This window comes from Armigeres subalbatus, chromosome 3 (assembly GCF_024139115.2).
Source record: "Armigeres subalbatus isolate Guangzhou_Male chromosome 3, GZ_Asu_2, whole genome shotgun sequence".
Lineage (NCBI taxonomy): Eukaryota > Metazoa > Arthropoda > Insecta > Diptera > Culicidae > Armigeres > Armigeres subalbatus.
The window spans coordinates 328,230,552-328,251,245 of record NC_085141.1 but is presented as its reverse complement, the minus strand read 5'-3'; the positions used below and the strand labels follow the sequence as shown (position 1 = coordinate 328,251,245).

Sequence of the window (20,694 nt, the reverse complement as noted above, 5' to 3'; positions counted from 1 at the left end):
ATCCTCTAACGGATTCCATTCGGAATCCTCTAACGGATTCCATTCGGATTCCTCTAACGGATTCCATTCGAAATTCTCTAACGGATTCCATTCGGAATCCTCAAGGGATTACATTGGAATTCTCAACGGATTCCATTCGGAATTCTCAACGGATTCCATTCGGAATTCTCAACGGATTCCATCCGGAATCCTTAACGAATTCCATTCGGAATCCTCAACGGATTCCATTCGGAATTCTCAACGGATTCCATTCGGAATCCTCAAGGGATTACATTGGAATTCTCAACGGATTCCATTCGGAATTCTCAACGGATTCCATTCGGAATTCTCAACGGATTCCATTCGGAATTCTCAACGGATTCCATTCGGAATCCTTAACGGATTCCATTCGGAATTCTCAACGGATTCCATTCGGAATCCTCAACGGATTCCATTCGGAATCCTCAACGGATTCCATTCGGAATCCTCAACGGATTCCATTCGGAATCCTCAACGGATTCCATTCGGAATCCTCAACGGATTCCATTCGGAATCCTCAACGGATTCCATTCGGAATTCACAACGGATTCCATTCGGAATTCTCAACGGATTTCACTCGGAATCCTCAACGGATTCCAGCCGCAATCCTCAACGGATTCCACTCGGAATCCTTAACAGAATTCCAATCCTCAACGGATCCATTCGGATTTCATAACATAATTTCAATCCTCAACGGGTTCCACTCGAAATCCTCAACAAATTCAAATCGAAATCGGAATCTTCTACGGATTCCATTCGGAATCTTCTACGGATTCCACTCGGAATTCACAACGGATTCCACTCGGAATCCTCAACGGGTTCCACTCGGAATCCTCAACGGGTTCCAGCCGCAATCCTCAACAGAATTCCAATCCTCAATGGATTCCATTCGGAATCCTCAACGGATTCCATTCGGAATCCACAACGGATTCCACTCGGAATTCACAACGGATTCCATTCGGAATTCTCAACGGATTTCACTCGGAATCCTCAACGGATTCCAGCCGCAATCCTCAACGGATTCCACTCGGAATCCTCAACAGAATTCCAATCCTCAACGGATCCATTCGGATTTCTTAACATAATTTCAATCCTCAACGGGTTCCACTCGAAATCCTCAACAAATTCAACTCGAAATCGGAATCTTCTACGAATTCCATTCGGAATCTTCTACGGATTCCACTCGGAATTCACAACGGATTCCACTCGGAATTCTCAACGGATTCCACTCGGAATCCTCAACGGGTTTCAGCCGCAATCCTCAACAGAATTCCAATCCTCAACGGATTCCATTCGGATTCCTTAACATAATTTCAACCGATTCCACTCAGAATCCTCAACGGTCTCCACTAGAAATCCTCAACGGATTCTACTCGATATCCTCAACGGATTCCACTCGGAATCCTTAACAGTCATATGTGAATATGTACGTTATGTGGAAGATATTGATTTGAAAAATGTATTTTTCAAATCAATATCTTCCACATAACGTACATATTCACATATGAGTTTTCATAACATTGTAAATTAACGTCCAAGTCGGGTGGTTTAATCCCCGGAAATAGGCAATTACCTTTGATTGAACCTTAATAGTTTCCACTCGGAATCCTTAACAATCCTCAACAGAATTCCATCTTCAACGAATCCCACTTGGAATCCTCAACGGATTCCACTCGGAATCCTCAAAGGATTCCACTCGGAATCCTCAACGGATTCCACTCGGAATCCTCAACGGATTCCACTCGGAATCCTCAACGGATTCCACTCGCAATCCTCAACGGATTCCACTTGCAATCCTCAACGAAATCAACTCGGAATCCTTGACGGATTACACTCGGAATCCTCAACCGATTCCACTCGGAATCCTCAACCGATTCCATTCGGAATCCTCAACGGTATCCACTCGAAATCCTGAAAGGATTCCACTTGAAATCCTCAACGGATTCGATTCGGAATTCCTAACTGTTTCACTCGAAATCCTCAACGGATTCCACTCGGTATCCTAAATTGATTCCACTCGAAAACCTAAACGGAATCCACACAGTATTCCATCATAGGCATCCTTAACCGATTCCACACCGAATCTTCAACAGATTTCACTCGAAATTCGCAACAGATTTCACTCGGAATTCTTAACGGTTTCCACCCGGAGCCCTCAACGAATTCCTTGGAATTCTCCACGGATACTACTCGGAATCCTTTACCGATTCCAATCCTTGACGGGTTCCACTAGGAATCTTCAACAGATTTCTCTCGATATTTAAAACGGATTCCGAAAAACTTAAGCGGATTCTATCCGGAGTTATCAATAAATTCCACTCGGAATGTTTGAAATATATTTTTTGACTGCAAAGTATGTAAATGATTCCAATAAACGATTGATCAAATGAAACCAGTTTTATTTTAGATCTTTATTATGTGATGGTTTTCATTGGAATTGTTAATAGAATACTAAGTTGAAAATCAGGCCAAGTTCCAGCGGGAATAGTGACCCATAGAATGGAGCGAATTTCACAAACCGTGCAAAACTAATGGGTGTTACTTCCACTCCACAAACCGGGTGGAAACGAATAGGTGCACCTTGATGTCACTGTAATTGCCTCACCTCTAACCATCGAACGAAAGGCGTGGACAACAACCGGTTCGATGCTTGACGGATTGATTATGCCGCAATAACGAATGCTTATCGATTGGAAGTTCTTGATTTATTATTCAATACCAGCAACCTGGGTCAATACCCTCCTCCAAAGCTGTCGAGGATTAGAATGACATGGCACAAAACGGCAATACAGTTTGATGCAAAAGCACCTTGTTCGCTGCTCCTATTTCGTCATCAAGCTAAACAATTGCACTGCTGCAATAGTTTTCATTCAATCTCGACAAGTTGTTTAGGTAGATTTTAGTCTAAGCAAAAAAAAAATCATTCAAACATGGTGAAACCATGTTTTCAAGGATTCAATTGGGATATCTCGTATGGGAAATAATATCATTAATTGCGTTTGATCGGTATACATAATTCCGAATGATTACAATCGGCATTCACACATCATCCCAATAACAAAATTATTCGATAACACGCGAAAAAGAAATCCCAATTTGACCCGTCATGCCAACTGCCCTAGCGCCTGGCATTTTGCGTTGCTGTTACATTTGCTGTTGTTATTGTCGTCATCGTCGTTGTTTTCGCACTTTTCCGTCTACGTACGTAAGTCCTTCACGTCCGCCGAGCACCACTCGTGCCTTGCGTTAACACTTTGCCTCGGTAGTGTGCATGTTGGTTTGGTTGGTGCGGCCAAAACAGTGAAACGTCGACGAGCGAGCGAACATCTGTGGTGCGCGCTGGTGTGCGTCCAATCCAACCGTGGACGGCCGTCTGATTTGCTGTTACATACTAGTGTTGTGGGACTCAGCTCAGCATAGGCAGTGGCAACAGAATCGAGAGCCCAGCGCAACAGCCTGGAGCGCATTGCACCGCACTCGACCGTCTCCGTCGCAAGGCTGCAGAGTCGAGCGGAACACCGACACACCGAACCGAACCTGATTGGATTGGAGCAGGAGCTTGACAATCGAAGAAGACGACGACGACGACAACAACGGCGACGCGACGGTACTCGTTTCACAGGTAGATTGAGACCATCGTCGCGCGCATGAGTGTGTGTGCGTGCGTCGTCGGTTCAAACCGATCAGCAACAGCAACACATGAAAGCGCACAATCTTCCTTCTTCGCTACGCGCGGTGACTGGGTGCGAAGTACGGAAAGGCAATATCCTATCTATAGTTCGAATGAAGGAGGTTTTTGGGCCGTGGTCCCGAAATGGGTAAGGCGAGATCGGTCACCAGTTGGGTGTTCACATTCGATCGCTCTTTGTCGACCGAATGAAGAGTGATCCCAAAGAGGGAAGGACGTTGTAACACAAAGGGGCGAATGACGACGATCAGTCGTCGGTCCTGATGAACTTGAGGGTTAGGCCGATGACATACTCACGCGTGTGCGTGCGCGAACGCGTCCAAGACAAAAGAATTTCTATTGCTGATATTCTGCTTTACGAGTGCTTGGACGCGTTCCGCATCGCTCGACGCGTCAGTATGTCATCGGCCTTAGATTATTAAGGGAAATAGAACAAGCAGAATTAGAAAACGGAAGAAACAAATGTTTTCAAAGGATTGCATTGCAAGAAGCACCGGATGACCGGCCTTCGTCTAGTTATGCAGTTTTAAATAATTTGAGTTTTTCTTTTGACTCGAATCACGGATTTTTTTTTCTTTTTGTGAATTTAGAGATTTGGATCAGTTTGAGGTGACATATAAATCTGAATCCAATGTTTCTATCTTATAATTGTTAGGCTTCTGATGATTAGAAGTCATCAATTAAGAATCACATTACGTTTTTATTCTTAATCAAAACACAATATGATTCATAATTGATGTTGTTGATTGCGTTTTTTGTTCATTGTAATTCCTATATGGCTTAATTCAACCAGAGGAAAAATCTTAACTGCCAGAGGCAATTGAAATGTATTAATTGACCTGACTAAAAGCTATATACTACAGGCTAACGTATTATTCAATAAATACAAATCCAATAATAATTAAAAATGTATTACGAGATGAACCGGCCTAGAGTCGAAACTCTCGTAAATAAAGATAATTTAATTCAATTAAAAAATGTATCATAGCAAATAATGACAATAGTGTTAAAACACGGAGAGATGGATGCATGTATAAGATAATCTATATACATAAAAATGAATTATAGACTTGAAAACTACTGAACCGGGGAAGGTTCTTAAGATAGTTTCCTTTGGAAAGGGGGGCTCCCATACCAATTAAACACCAATTTCTTCATAACTCGAGAATTAATCAAGCAAATGGAACCAAATTTGGCATGTGGAGGTTTTGGAAGGGAAAATATGTTTCTGTGGTGGTTCAAAACCCCTCCCCCTTCTGGAAAGGAGGGCTCCCATACAAATGAAGCATACATTTTTGCATAACTCGAGAACTAATCAAAGAATAAATCAATTTTTGGCAAAACAAAGTTCATCGGGTCTGTTAGCAAATAAAATTAGTTTAAAAAAACATTGCGTTTTGAGATATAACAAAAGTATTGTGTAGGGTCACGGGAGATAGTGTTAGCATAGGATGAAATACAAAACATATCGTTTTGTAGGGAAATTTATCACCGCTACTTTATAAAAGTGTATTGAGCACATTTTACAGCTAACTCTCTCTTACTCGATATTGAAGGGACCATCGAGTTAGGGCGGTATCGTGATAGAGAACACATTTTTTTTTTTTACAAAATATCAAACAAGTGTTTAACATGTGTCATAACATGTAGTCATATGGTTTTAGGTCATTTGGCAGAATTTTTTTATTGTTTGAGTTTTCTTCATGGGTGAGAATTGAGTGCTCACTACCAGAGAGCTCAATGGAGCTTTTTGGTGTGGGGGAGAGCAAAGTGTCATTCAAAAAAAAAAATACATTTGGACGAAAGAGTCATTTGGCCGAATAGTTAAATTGATTTCCTTATTAAGTGAAGTCAGAAGTAGTAGTAGTTTTATTTACGTGGCATTAAATGCTAAGCTAAGCCTCATTCGCCACATAGTGTAGTGAGAAGTTATATATTCGAAGTGAACAGTGAAAAGTGGAAAATGAGTTCTTCGAAGTGAGTACAGATTTCTCACTGAGTACTGAGAAAAGGAAATGAGAAGTGAGTAGTGGAAACAAAAAAAATAAGAAGTGGCAAGTGACTGGTGAGAAGTGATATGTGTAAGTTGTTGAGTGAGAAGTTGGAAGTGAGTGGTAAGCAAAACAAAAGCAAGAGATGAGATGTGAGAGATGATAATTAGGATGGGGAAAGCGAGATGTTCAGAAGTGCGAATTGAATAGTGATATAAGACAGAAAAAGGAAGAAAAACTAAAAACCCGGAATAATACACCTAGCGGCGATGATGCCTTTCCCGTGCATCGTAAAATGTATTTAAAAAATCCATAAGAAAGGACAAAAAAGCATCATTGCCACCAATCTTGAAAAAAAATCGTTTTTTATTTTTTTATTCCTGGGGGGACCAAAAAAATCGTTTTTTTTATTTTTTTATACCTGGGGGACCCATTGGAACAAAACACTGAATTTTTCATAATTCCGAAAAGCTATGTTCGATCGGGGCAATTTTAAACAGCAAACAATAGGACCACATTCCCCGTCGAATGCAACTTGTTGCAAGTAAATCGGTAAATACTAAGTTCCAAAAAGTGAGTCTACCAAAAATTGTACACATACATACACACATACAGACATCACCTCGGTTCGTAGAGCTGAGTCGATCGGTATATAACACTATGGGCCGGGTCGACAAAATGGACAAAAGGTCGAAAGACAAAACGTCGAAAGGACAAAAGGTCCAAAGCAAAACGTCGAAAGACAAAAGGTCGAAGGGGCAAATGATCGAAAAAGACAAAATGTCGAAAGGACAAAACGTCGAACAGGACAAAAGGTCGAAAGGACAAAACGTCGAACAGGACACAAGTTTGAAATTGATAAGAAACTGAAACGGAGAGAATAAATCTCGCACCAGAGTTACCCTACACAGTAAGCAAAAACTCTGCTCTTTAGTTTTTACAATTTTTACAATTAAATAAATTTCATTCAATAAGTACCACTTATAGATGGATGTTTGAGTTTTCTAAAAAATGTCACTTCGATCAAATACACCGGCGTGTACACCGGTGTATTTTCAATGTCCGCGCCTGCGTGCTATGAGACAACTCTGTCTCGCGAAATACAAGCTTTATTCATTTCTTATTAACAATCTTTTTTATCTATTTCAGAACTATCTAGATATTCATAATATTGTCATATAGTAATTACTCCTTCTTAGAAAATTGTCCATTCTTCAACTTTGATTGATTAGATGAGTGCGTTATTTCTGAATAAGGTTAAATGCATATCATACATTCTTTTGGAATACACCTTTTTTTACACGAAGGATGCGTTCCTCGTAAAAAAGTTTTCAGTTCAAAATTTAAAAATCCGTGTAAAAAGGTTTTATAATTTCTCGACGAATCATGCAAAATGGAGCAACTTTGCAAAAATTGTGTATGGGATTTTTTTTACACGGCCGTGCACACCCAATTTGTTTTCAACTTGGGCTTGTTAGACCTTTTGTCCCTTTCGACCTTTTGTTCCTTTCGACCTTCTGTCCCTTTCGACGTTTAGTCTTTTCGACCTTTTGTCCTTTTTTTTTGTCTTTTCAACCTTTTGTCCTTTCGACCTTTTGTCTTTCGACCTTTTGTCATAGATTCCTATGGGTCTCCGGACCTTCGATCAAAAAATCGTCTTGGAAGTAACTATATAGCCTTTTCGTTACACCTTTGTGTACGAGAAAAGCAAAAAGAAGGAAAAAGAAGAAATAAGAATGGAAGAAACAAGAAAGAAGAAAAAAAAGAAGAGGGAAAAGGAAGATAATAATTCTCGCTGAGACCAGGCCACTATTTGCACGAGGTTCTTTAAAATGTCTAAATTTATATTTATTCGAAAGCTTTCGGCGAGTATATTAAGGGTCCGAGTTAAATTCTTCACAAAGACGACCCCTCGTTAGTTATACACGAAATCATTTTAATGGACCCCTCGATTTTTGACAATTTTTGACTCACCAAAACTGTCTTCAAAATTTCAAAACCGATCATAGGCGGTCAAATTCAAAAATGGCTGCCTCTATTTTTATTATTGAAAATTGAGGATACACTCTTCCTCTTTCCAACGATATGCTGATCTCTATGATCGGTTGAGAAATGTTGGAGTTATGACATTTTTTCGTGTATAACTAACAAGGGGTTCATCTTTTTGAAGAATTTAACTCGGATTAACCCTTAATATACTCGCCGAAAGCTTTCGAATGAATGTAACTTTAGGCATTTTTAAGAACCTCGTGCAAATAGTGGCCCGATCTCAGAATTGCTCAAGAAGGAAGTTGGAAGCAATAAAGATTAAGTTAAAAAATTTAAATTTTTCCTCTCTTTTCACTCCTTGATCCTCACTTTTTACTTCTCATTTCTCATTTCACTCTTTTCCCACTTTTTACAATTTTCTTTTCACTTTTCTCTTCTCACTTCACACTTTTTAATTCTCACTTCCTTTTCACAATTTACTTTTCACTTCTCACAATTCGCTTCTCACCTCTCAAATTTCTTTTCGGCCAAATGGCCCGACATCGTATATATTGTGCGTTTTAACAAATTCTGACAACATCAATTTATCTAAGCGAAAACGCTTTCGGAAATTACTTCGACTTAGAGAATATCGAGTAAGGAAGATATCAACTTACGCAGGTAACTCAGTAGGCTGAATTCGAGGGACTTTAAATTTTATCGAGTAAGGGAAAATATTGAGTTACAGAATATCGAGTTAGGGAGAGTTCACTGTAGTTACGTTATGTTAGATTGCTGCACTTTTTCAGCTTGAGCTTGATTGACTGCCCGTAGTTGCTCTTCATTATGACCAGATCATCTGTTCTTGCACAGAGAACCAACAGATGTTTGGTTGCGACTAGCCAGGCTTGATGAAACTCCTCACACTCGCTAGAGTCAAATAAAATCATCATCAGCAAAATGCTGCCTTCGCATCCTCACAATTGAGTGGAATCGTAGAAAAGCAGGGGTACAAAAAACAAAGTGAGCCTCCGGAGCGACGCTTTGTGTGTGGAAAAAATCTTAGAGGCTGCTTTGAGTGTGAGTGAGTAATGTATTACAAGAAAAAGATGAACAGATAGACTCGCTTTTGTTTTGCGACGCACAAGCTCGGGTTTAACAATGCACAATGTTGTGAGTTTTGATGCTTATTTCTGCTCCTCAAAATAAAAACTCTTGCGCTTGCTCATTTTCTTCTCGGCGAAGAGTTTTTGGCAAGCCTGGGACTAGCACTCATCTTCAATGTACAAGTACTGGTGATCTCATTTGTTTGGTCACAGGGAAGGGGAAGGAAATAATGGTGCAATCACTCGCCCACTGCAAGCCGAATATACCTCTGCACTTGCCACGAGTTCGAGCGGAATTTTATTGGAATTTATGGGTGAAGTTGACGACGGGGCAGAGGTTCGTCTTGGTTAACGAGTTACCTAGCTAATGTGATAGGGGATAGTAATTAATGGAATTCTAATTGGATATAGAAAACGAGCTTTTTCCGTCCATTTCCAATTCTAGCTGTTACTACTAGGAATAGTCAACTTAAAGGTATGGGATAGAAATGGAAACGGTATGAAAGTCCATTTCCTGTTCTAGCGATTGCTGGAACATAAGAAATATAGAGAAAGATACAAAAGTAGGAGGAATGGGACGAGCCTGGGATTGAACCCATGACCTCCTGCGTATGAGGCAGAAGCGATAGCCATATGACTACCAAGCTCGTCTTATGTTAGATTGCTGCACTTTTTCAACTGACAAACGCAATAAACTTGCGTAAAAAATCACTTTGACACCTTTCAATTTTGATTCATAGCAGCAAGTTAGTTTTGTAGAAAATCGAAAATCGATACAATTCTAACACATTCAACTCGCTTGAATGAACAGAAAGTTGAACATGTTCAATTTTGGCAAGTCAATTGAACTGTACTGAGTTAATCAATGCACTTGACCTGCCGAGCATAGCATCTGAGATTATGCACTTCTAAGATACGTAACCGAGACCGCCAGGCCGTACTGGTAGTTTTCGTGATGCGTCATGTGAAAGTGAAAACAGTTGCATTTTCATTTTCAAGAGACCAAGAGCCCACCAACCCGGTCACCTGTTACATTACAAACAGTCATGATGGGAAAGTTGCTTTGTTTTGAAATCTAAATTTCTTAAAAGTTTTAATAGATCTGCGCAAATAACGCTGACTAGTCGATAAAATGATTTTATTGTTCCTGATTCTCGAGTTAGAAATAACATTATTGAAGAAGAAACAGATTGTTTACAATAGTTTGATGCGCTTTCATGAAATAAAAATCCGTGAAAATTTAGCGGAATTCCTTTCATTGTTTATGTTTTCTATGAATGCGTGAGAGAATAAAATGTAAATATCGCGTGACATCTCCCAATTCCCAATAAAAATGAAAATCTCAGTACTGCCGCCAGGAGCAGAGGCAGTAAAAACTCTTTCATAATCAGTGTATGAATCAAATGAAGATCATGCTTCTTTTATGTTAAGATTTATCAGCATTGAGCACAAATTCAATAAACAGACATTTTTTCATATAATAATCCAACGACAAAATGGATCGCTTATTCTATTCGATGAACTTTAAAGAGCATTTCATGTGGATTAATAAAATTGATTGCCAAACAGAGTGAGATCCGTTGTGGATTCAGGGTGAAATCTATTGTGGATTTTGTTGTAGATTCGGAGTAGAATCCGTTGAAGATTCCGAGTGGAAACCGTTAAGATCCCTTGAACATTCCGAGTGAAAAGCGGACTCCGGATTTCGAGTAGAGTTCGTTGTGGATTCATGAGGATTTTGATTAGAATCCGCTAAAAATTTGGTAATCCGTTCATGATTTTGAATGAAACTCGTTGAGGATTCGTTGAAAATTCCGAGTGGAATCCGTTAAAGATTGCGAGTGAAAGCGGCTCAGGATTCCGAGTGGATTCCGTTGAAGATTCCAAGTGGAACCCGTTGAGGATTTAGAATGGAATCCGTTAAGGATTCCGAGTGGAAGCTGTTGAAAATTCCGAGTGGAATGAACATTCCAAGTTGAGAATTTCGAGTGGGATCTGTTGAAGATTCCGAGTAGAACGCGTTCATAATTCCGAGAGGAGTCCTTTGAACATTCCAAGTGGAGTCCTGTCAGAACAAGTAGGCGTCATGCGTCCAGTCCGACGACAAACCAATCAAAATAGGCTAAGCTTTAGTTTATTAGAATAAATTTTCACTTCCCTAACAACCATCAAATAGAGTAGTTTGATTTATGGCTAAGGCCGATGCCATAGTGAAAGAGAATAGAAAAGACGCGACGAGTTGGAGATTAGAGATGTGACGAGGCAAGCGTTCTGTGACATACTGAAAGCGTTTGTAAAATCGTGCAGTTCTGCACAGTCTACGCGTGACATTTACATTTTTCCCTGGATTACTTCAACCAAACCTAGGATAGGATGCGACAACTCAATTGAGACTGCCTTGTTGTTTTTTAGTCGGTTGCTCTGACGAGGTGGTCGCCAGTGCAGTCAAAGTAATTTGATACAAAATCTTCCAAATATCATGTATCGAAACTTAATGTCTTTCTTTCCGTTCCATCCATTATTTATGTAAAAGAAGTGAAAGACTAACAGAGAGAAGTTTTCGCTGATGTAAATATGACTTTGAGATCAAAAAATGGCAGAAATGTGAATCGTAATGCTTAAAATCAACAGTTTTAAACCTTTACAACCCTTGAGAATAATTAATATGGCGTTTGCAATTCAATATAAATTTATTTTTTATCAAAAAACTGGAACTCAACATTTACGTATTTTGCATAGTATCAACTTCACAAACCTGCAACACGGCCAAACTAACAACATGCTGCCCTACGAAAAACGCGCCGCCACCAATCGAAATAATCGATTGTCATTTTAAACCAATCAGCAACCGGTACGATTGTGACAAAACATCGGTACGATTTTTACTTACTACTTGGCACATCCTATCCTAGAACCGAACACGTAACTAAGACCTACTGCGATGTCTAGCGTCAAAGCATCACATAGCCAGCCTCGTCGCTTTGACGAACTTTTCTATTCGCTTTCAGTATACCAGGGCTATGTGATTTCTATAGAACAGTTAAAGAGCCAGCGCCAACTTTTCCTTCGTCAAAGAAGTCAAAGAAGAAATTAAAACTTGATCTCAAAAAAAGTGAAGATGTCCACCATGCATGGAGCAAGTGATCCCCAAGCCAGCAAGCCCCATACCAACCACAAGCACTCACCAGTCTCCCGTCTATCGAGCGACTAACCAACCGGTCGGAACAACTAGTCAACCTGGAAATCTGCCGTAGAGACTTTCCTGGAATTAGAAGATTTGTGCGAAGTTGTCAAGCCAGTGCCGAATGCGGATGGCTCAATGCCGGTTATCGAAGAACGGAAGTGTCGAAAAGCTCGTGCAAAAATAATTTTATTGTTGGATCTCGTAAATTACTTTGGCGTTGGAGAACTCCGGTTTGGCTATCACCGGGCTATCAACCAAGCTACTTCAAGAGGTCGAAGCTTCAGCGGAGAAAACTGGTTTCGTAGGACGCAAACCGTACCAAGACGAGAAATGGCGCATCCGAAGATAGGACGATGTCGCACAATCTTCTTTCGCTAAGTCAGATCTCGTACGTCGCGGTCACCAAGTAAAGTTCACTATCCATGGGGCGTAACGGTGACAGACTCGGACGGCGAAGTAATCGCTACCGGCAGCCATGACATGAAGAACGTTTTGTTCGTGTTCCAGGGACATGAAGATCACAAAGCGCTATCACTCGCATCGCCACCCGAAAATTTGGATCTCTGGCATAGGCGAATGGGCCACCTAAACGTGCACAGCCTGAACAAGTTGAAGAATGGCCTGGCATCCGGGTGGTACTTCAATGAGTCCTTGATGGAAAGTTTTATAAATTGTGCCAAAGGAAAACTAAGTTCCGTCTACCTTTTCCTAAAAAGAGTCGGCGTGCGAACAAAGTCCTGGAACTAGTTCACACGGACGTATGTGGTCCCATGGAGGAAACGTCACTAGGTGGAAGCAGCTATTACGAGTCAGAAGTCCGAAACTGAGTTGTTGAAAGCATTCAACCAGTTCCATAGCCTCGCCGAGAGACAGACGGGATGCAAGCTGAAAACCATTCGCAGCGACAACGGTAAGGAATTTATTAATAAATCGTTACAGAAACGTTTGAGGGATCTCGGCATTCAGGATCAGACGTCGACCGAGTACACGCCGCAGCAAAACGGATTGGCAGAACGAGTCAATCGTACCGTGGTCGAAAGAGCCCGTTGTATGCTGCGCACGAAGCAAAGCTGTCAAAGTCATTCTGGGCGGAGGCGGTAGCAACTGCCACCTATCAAAAGACACAATCTAACGTCGGAAGAAGCATGGAGCGGAGGTAAGCCGGATTTGTCGCATGTAAAGGTTTTCGGTACGAAGGCAATGGCTCACATCCCAAAACAGAACCGAAAATAGTGGGACGCGAAATCGAAGGAAGCAATCCTGATCGGTTTTGAAGAAAACACGAAGGCATACCGACTGTACGATCCCGTGAAGAGAACTGTGTTCAAGAGCCGTGATGTCGTATTCCGAAGTGAAGTGTCCGAAAACAAAGCAGAGATACCGTGGCAATTGGCCAACCACAAGCAACAACGAGTGAAGACCTTAGTTAACCTGGATTACGATCCGGAGGTCATGGCTCCAGTAGAGCGGCCGTATCTGCAGAATGAAATACTCGTTCAAGAAGCTGGTGATAAAGATATCGATTCTGGAGCCGCAGGTGACTCATGGAATATTTTTATAGTTGGAATTGTTGAAACCAGCGGTGGCGAAGATTTATTTCAAGATTCAGAAGTAACAAATGACGTGACCATCAATGCGTTCCCCTCGCGACAATCTTCATATCCACCCTGTCACGCTAGGTGTTGAGGTGCAGCGGCCGGGAGCTCGCAATGCCAGGCAAGTACAAAGATTATATTCTTGTGAACAAAAACTTTCGGTACCAAAATTTCACAGATTCATCCGTGTCCATCGATCTGGTGGACCAATTTGGTTGAAAATTGAGGTTGAGTGACTACAAGCTGCACTTAGGATCATCTGATGGCGGGTTACAAATGTTCGACGATGCCGTCGATGCCGACTGGGCCGGAAATTACCGAGATTGGAAATCAAACTCCGGTTGCGTGGCACTGAGTTCCACCGAAGCGGAATTCGTTTCACTTGCCGAAGGGTGCCAAGAGCTTTCTTGGACCAGAAGATTACTGGAGGAATTTGGAAAAGTTCAGCGTCCAACAACAGTTTTTGAGGACAATCAGAACAGTATCAATCTAAGCGATAAGATAGAGCGGCGTAGCAAACATATCGTAAGTATTTTTTTCGTAAGGGATCTACAAGAGAAAAATATTATTAATCTTCGCTATTGTCCAACGGAATATATGCTAGCCGGTCTTCTAACGAAACCTCTTCAACGAGTTCGTTTAGAGAAAATGCGAATGGAAATAGGCTTGCGTCCAGATCTGTCCGAGGAGGAGTGTTAGAACAAGTAGGCATCATGCGTCCAGTCCGACGATAAACCAATCAAATTAGTCTAAGCTTTAGTTTATTAAAATAAATGTTCACTTCCCTAACAACTTCCCCTTCCCTCAAACAGAGTAGTTTGATTTATGGCTAAATCTAAAAAATCCTTTGAAGAATCCAGGTTGAACATTCCAAGTGGAATCCATTGAAGATTCCGAATAGAGCTCGTTGAAGATTTCGGATGGAATCCTTTGAGAAATCCGAGTGGAATACATTGAGTATTGCTAGAAATTTCTGGAGGATTCCGAGTGAAATCCGTTGGGAAGTCATAGTGAAAGCCGTTGAGGATTCCGAGTGGAGTCCGTTGAAGAATCCGAGTGGATTCCGCTGATTTCGAATGAAATCCGTTGTGGATTTCGAGTTGAATCTGTTGAAGATTCCGAGTGGAATCCGTTTAGAATTCCGAGTGGAAATCGTTGAGGATTCCGAGTGGAATCCGTTTAGAATTCCAAGTTGAGGATTACGAGTGGAATCCGTTACAGATTCCTAATGGATTCCGTTTTAGATTCCAAGTGGAATCCGTTGAAGATTCCTAATGGAATCCGTTGAGAATTCCGAGTGGAATTCGTTGAGGATTCCGAGTAAAAGCTGTTGAGGATTCCGAATATGCTCGAAATCAAAAGACCAAAATTCTCATGTCGGGGAGGCTAAATTTTAGTTACTAATTTCGAAAATTGTGTCGAATTGTATAACATGACAATTAATCTTGATTATATTATAAACGATTGACGATAAAAGTATGAAAAAGAAGATATTGTTAAACAATGATAATAATTGATTCAACACTGAATAAGCGCCAAACTAAAATTTCGATTTCACCATAACGATTCATACTCCAAACATCTCAATCACGCCCTCTCCCCCCGCAAATCACTCACCTGATTCCGTTGGAACTCCTCGATCGCCTTGAGGGCCGAATCGGTCAGCTTGACGAAGATCAGTTCCTTGTTGTTGCTGGCGTCGTTGGCATGCTGCGGCTGATGCTGCTGGGACAATCCGTAGCTCCCGGCGCACAGGGCGGCCATCTTGAGCTATTGAAGGTACGGCGGAGGCTGAGGCTGAGGCTGCCGCTGCTGTTGAGGAGGAGACAGCAACAACAACAACAACAACTCAACAACACACGCTCGGTCCCCAGTCTTGCGCTCGCGGACGTCCTCGTCTTGTCTTGAAATCCGGTGTGCGAGCGCGAACGGTGGGCCGTAAACGACGGAATCAGAAGCGACGACGGCAATCAAACGGACAGACAGACAGACAGACAGAACGGACGGGAGGAGCAACACCTCACTCGACGAACGAAACGTATGGCGGTATGGTTCGCTAATGAGGATGGACACGACGTTTCGGTTCGGAGTTTCGATTCCGTGGTGCTGCTGAGGAGGTCGATCTATGATAGGGACCCTTCTTCAGTGCCTCTAATGGATAGGTTCCACTCGACGGTTGGGATCTTCCTTTGTTCGTTCCTCCTGGGACGTTTTGCAAAACGACGGCAAAGACGTGATGGCAATCGGTTTCAGATGGCGCTGCTGTTGCTGACGGTGCTGCTGAGTGGTGTTGGTGCTGTTACTGCTGCTGATTCGACGGACGGTCGGTCGGTGTGTTTCGCCTTTTTTGCCACGTAAAAATTCAATGAAATATTTTTATATTTCACTCTCGCGGAGTGCGCTGCTGCACACTCTAAACACTCTTTTTTTTTCTTCGCTCGTTTCGATGATGGTGGTGGTGCTCTATGATGGGCAATAATAGGCAAAAAATATTTATACTACATAGCGAAAATAATCATCTTGGGCACGGACACGTCTACACACACTCGCGGACGTAGAATCGTATGAAAAATAAAATCATCGATTTCAATCACACTCGCGACTTTTTTTTCCCTGCTTGCGTTCTTTTGTGCGAAAATGGTGCTGGGTGATTTTTTGTCGGTTTTAATGATTACGATTTTTTGTTGCTCCGAATCGAATGAAGCCACGGACGGTGTGTGCACCGTCTGTGTGTTTGTGTATGCGTGATAGCAAGTGGTTATGGACTCGCGACTGATGTCTGAATGTGTTGATCTTGATGGGGGAAGGAAAAGCTCCAATTTTCCTACTATCTGTCAAGACAGTCTCTATGGGGGAGAATTTTCCTTGTCCCGGCATGTTTTCCAGTTTCTGGCCATATGGAAGAAGCATTTTATGGTGGGGAAACTCACTGTGGGACCACAAATCGATCGAAGTAGGCTCCACTTAAAAAATGGGAACATCGAGAGAAACTTCACTGACGGAGAAGGCTTAGTTCTCAAGGCCTACTACCTAGGTGGCACTACTCATTCATCTCATTTACTCAATCGATGGCTATGGTTTCCATGGCAGATCCATATGGTAGGACCGACTGCCGCTCGGTAATTTCGATTCGATACGACATTCTTTATTTGCTTTGGGAAATCTTCCGCTTTTCTTCAACCCCCTTTCGTTGACAGTGTTTGCTTTTCACATTCCCACGTCTCAGATTGCGGATTGATGATGATGAGCACAAACACACAGATCGGTACCTGATTAGGGTGACACTAAAACCAATTTCTGAATTATCAAAAATTAACGGAGATGTGGAGCGTTTATTGGGTACTATTGCGAAACAAATATCCTACGCAAAGTCAGATCAGTGAAAAGTGATTGAAAATGATTCAGCCTTCATTGCTTAACAGTTATATGCAAGTTTTTTTTTCTATTCTACAATCGTGAACCATATTCTGAGTTAAAAAACTGCTGAAAAAGCCTCTGTTTAAAAAGAGAGATGGACGATGAAGAGAATGGTTGGTTGGAATTTATAAACAAACTAAACATTTTATTCATATTCTTATGATTTGTATCTCTATTTTATCGAACCTTGAAGGACTAACAACTTGACTTGAAAGACAAAACTAAATCAATGAAAAAATGTGGTTTTCTTTGACAATATTTCACACGATAAATAATAATTCGTCAGTAAAATTAATTTCACAATAATTTATTAAAATTATTGTGAAATCAGAAGAAAAAACTCTAATTATTAGATTTTATCTTCAACGCATTGCACTTGTGGTTGAAACATGTACAATGAACTTATTTTGCGTGATATTGGAAGAATCATTCTCATTCAATGTTATCGACCAAGATGTGAAATTTCGAAACTACATATTATGAAGAAGCTAAACAGAGTACGTACTCAGGATTTACCTCGAGTAAAAAATTCAATATATTAATATATAATTTTAACCACTTCAGCTAACACTAATCTGACCCAACTAATCCAAAATTTAGCACAGAAATTTGATACGTTGTCTTTTCCTTATTATGTTCAGTGTCACCCTAACGTTCATTCATCACCCAGCTCATTCAAGGAAAAAATCACGGATTCTATTGTCTCTTCTTGCGCACAATGAAATACCGTTCATTCACTACTTTTTCGCGATTATGAATTCATTTCAATTTGATCTTTTGATAAAATTCGCTTCGATTCAGATCAAAGTAACCCACTGGCCGGAGGAGGAAAAAATCTCAATTCCAAAACAACACTGAACTGAGCAGCAGGCCACGAAATTATTGTTGGGAAATTCCACCGCGAGAGCCACAGTCCATCGTCGTCGTCGTCGGTCGTTCTTCACCCGTCTCGCTCTGGCGCACATTGGCACTGCTCCTCACTCCTCCAAAGGGGGCCAGCCTTGGACTCGTTTTTTTTCTTTTCTTCACACTCTTGAACTCACGCACACACACACATGATGTCGACTTCTTTTCTTCGCACCGTTTTTCTTCTTCCTTCTCCTTTCGAATATACTCACATTTTGCACAAATTTCTCAACTTTTCCAACGTTTTACAGCGCCCGAAATCGCAAAATGAAACCCTTAACTTATTTAGAACTACTTAAAAACCCTTGCTAACCGAGAAAAACGTAACTAAAACTTAAGAAATATCCGAACTAGCAGCGGAAAAAGGGAAACTAAAAGCAATTTTTCTTCCTTTTTCTCCACACAAACTTCCGATCGCGGAAAAACTATACTCAGGATTTTCCAATAATCGCAGCAGGCCCGAAAAAAAATACAATCACAGAGAAATCGCGAACAAAATCCCCGATCCTTCTTCTTCTTCCCCTGCCTGGGCTGTTCAATTTCAATCAGATTCGTTTCTTGAAAACGGTTTTTCTTCTTTATTTTCTGCTACTGCTGCCACCCAGCTCTTTTTCTCTTCTTCTTTATCGTCCACACAATCCTTTTTTTTTCCTTTTGCTCTTGAGAGATTGTTGCGTTTGGCACGCGCAGCGACGAGTCACACACAGTTCCTTTTCCCGCACTCCACACACTGCGACTGATTTGGCAAACCCGAAGTCGTCGATGCGGACGGACCACGGACGACGCCGCTCGGTAGCTGATGCGAAACCACACGAAGACGATGCGCGCCCGAAGATGACCCGCACACGAAGGTGCGCGAACGCGTTCGGGTGTCAGAAAAGTGTCAGTGTCAAAAAAAGCAAACGAACGGGGGAGTGGACACAAGCTGACAGCGGATGATAAATCAATACCAAATTTTCAAAACGACTTATCTCCTTTTGTAAACAAAGATTCTTTCCCTTTTTGTGGCACAGACCTATTGGTCCATATATATATAAACAAAGATTGAAACACCTATTTTGATGAATCTGACAAATACCAGGGACGTTGTTTATAGATAGAGACCCGCGAAAAGTGATACCGAAAGTACCAAACGAACCATCAAACGCGGTACCAAACGAGCAAAGTAAACAAACATTACCAATCGGTAGTTTTGTTTACTTTGCTCGTTTGCACTGCAATAAGCCTTATTTCTACCACATAACAGCTTTTCAGTGCTTAAGTTCTATATATGTTTTTCAAGTGCTGATTGCCCGCATAATTCTTAACCATAACAAAACATCATCAAATACGGTCTATGTTCCTTTCTAAACCGTAACCAGAACGGTAACAAAGACCTTAAGCTAACTGTTGTTAGGTAAAGTTTTGACCATATTGAATATTGTTTTTTGGAACTCGTCCATATGAATAACGGGTTGTTAAAAATGTTAACCGTAACAAAACTTAACTTTTCTCGAACAATTTTTACACGTGAACAGTAATAAAACCATATCTTGTAAGGTTGTTTAATTTATCTCCAGGGAATTGGTACAATGGTAGGATGATGGTTACATCACAACAGACGTCTCACTCAACACATTTTCCATAGTTCACCTTTTTAACGATTGATTTAAATTTTTGTAGCTGGTCAATCGGTTACCGATGGCGCTTCCATCGGTTTCGCTTGTGTTTGACGTTTGCTCACTACCGCCATCTGGTTGCCGCTTGGCCACACACAGTGATTTTAGCATTGGGCGGCAATGTTTCCGCAACAATGATTTTGATTGCATTTTGTTCCAAGTGAGACGTCTGTTTCTCTGTGGTTACATTATAACGAAAAACCGTTGTTGGTATGGTTCAAATAAAAATCTATTTTATTTTTTATTTTCATGGAAAAAATAATAATTATTGTTACATATATGATATGTTATTAAGTATTTTTCGAGGGGCTGTCAACTTACGTATTTACGATTCATCTGCCTGAATTGAAAAGGCGTATTGAGGAATTATTTTGAATTTACGTATTTTTTGGCGTATTGAAGTATTTTTGTATTATAGTGTATTAAATTCATCATTAATTGTATTTTCCGCGTATTTTTACTATATGACATGTATTTTTCGCGTATTATTGATGGTATTTTTTCATTTCATGTTTATATCTGTCAAATTATCAAATTGTTTTCAAAACAAAAGCGTGAAGATCATTTTTGGGTCTCCTTGCGAACAAAAAAAATTCGGGGATGGCGAGTGCGATTTCGGTCCAGCATAGGATGTTTTCGAGTGCGCAACATTCCAGACTCCCTGGGCATACCGTATCTATTATTGTACTTGCCGCACACCGACGGTGCTTGCCACACAAGATACAGGGGATGGACAAAATAATTAGGATAGGCAAATTTTGGGTAAAATTAGATGTGTTGTAACTATCTTAGTTATCATCCGATTTTGACAATTCAGGCATGCCTGAACTAGAAAATTAATGCAGTTTGACGGTATGTCCATTAAACTGACTATGGCCACCGAATTCCGGACATATTCCGGGTTTTTCGGAGGTAGGTTCAAAACCGTAAATTTGAGGTGGATATTAGGAGAAGTTGTGGTTAAAAATTGAATAATATTAGTAGCCACAAATGGAGTAGGGCTCTTGCTGATTGGAACCATATATTGATATTTGGAATCGGACCAGAATCAAGTGAGATATGGCCATTTCTCTATAATTGGTTCCGATCGATACTTATCAAAGGGGTCAGGCCACAACTTCATTTGAATCTCGCTTTTTTATAGATCGTCCACTATGATTTTA

General features: G+C 40.9%; 1 protein-coding gene across 4 annotated transcripts in view; it reads right to left on the bottom strand.

Annotated features, from left to right (window-relative positions):
- LOC134225605 (RNA polymerase II elongation factor Ell) overlaps window positions 1-18,623 on the bottom strand; it is a 282,062-nt gene extending 263,439 nt beyond the window's left edge. Inside the window, exons 1-2 of one of the 4 annotated variants that reach the window (XM_062705805.1) lie at window positions 18,011-18,623; window positions 15,168-16,013 (exon numbers count right to left, since the gene is read on the bottom strand). In XM_062705805.1, coding sequence (XP_062561789.1) covers window positions 15,168-15,314 — 147 coding nt within the window. In that variant the 5' untranslated portion in view covers window positions 15,315-16,013; window positions 18,011-18,623. The remainder of the gene's footprint in view (window positions 1-15,167; window positions 16,014-18,010) is intronic. The other 3 variants (XM_062705806.1, XM_062705804.1, XM_062705807.1) reach the window with 3 other exon arrangements.
- Window positions 18,624-20,694: the final 2,071 nt, after the last annotated feature.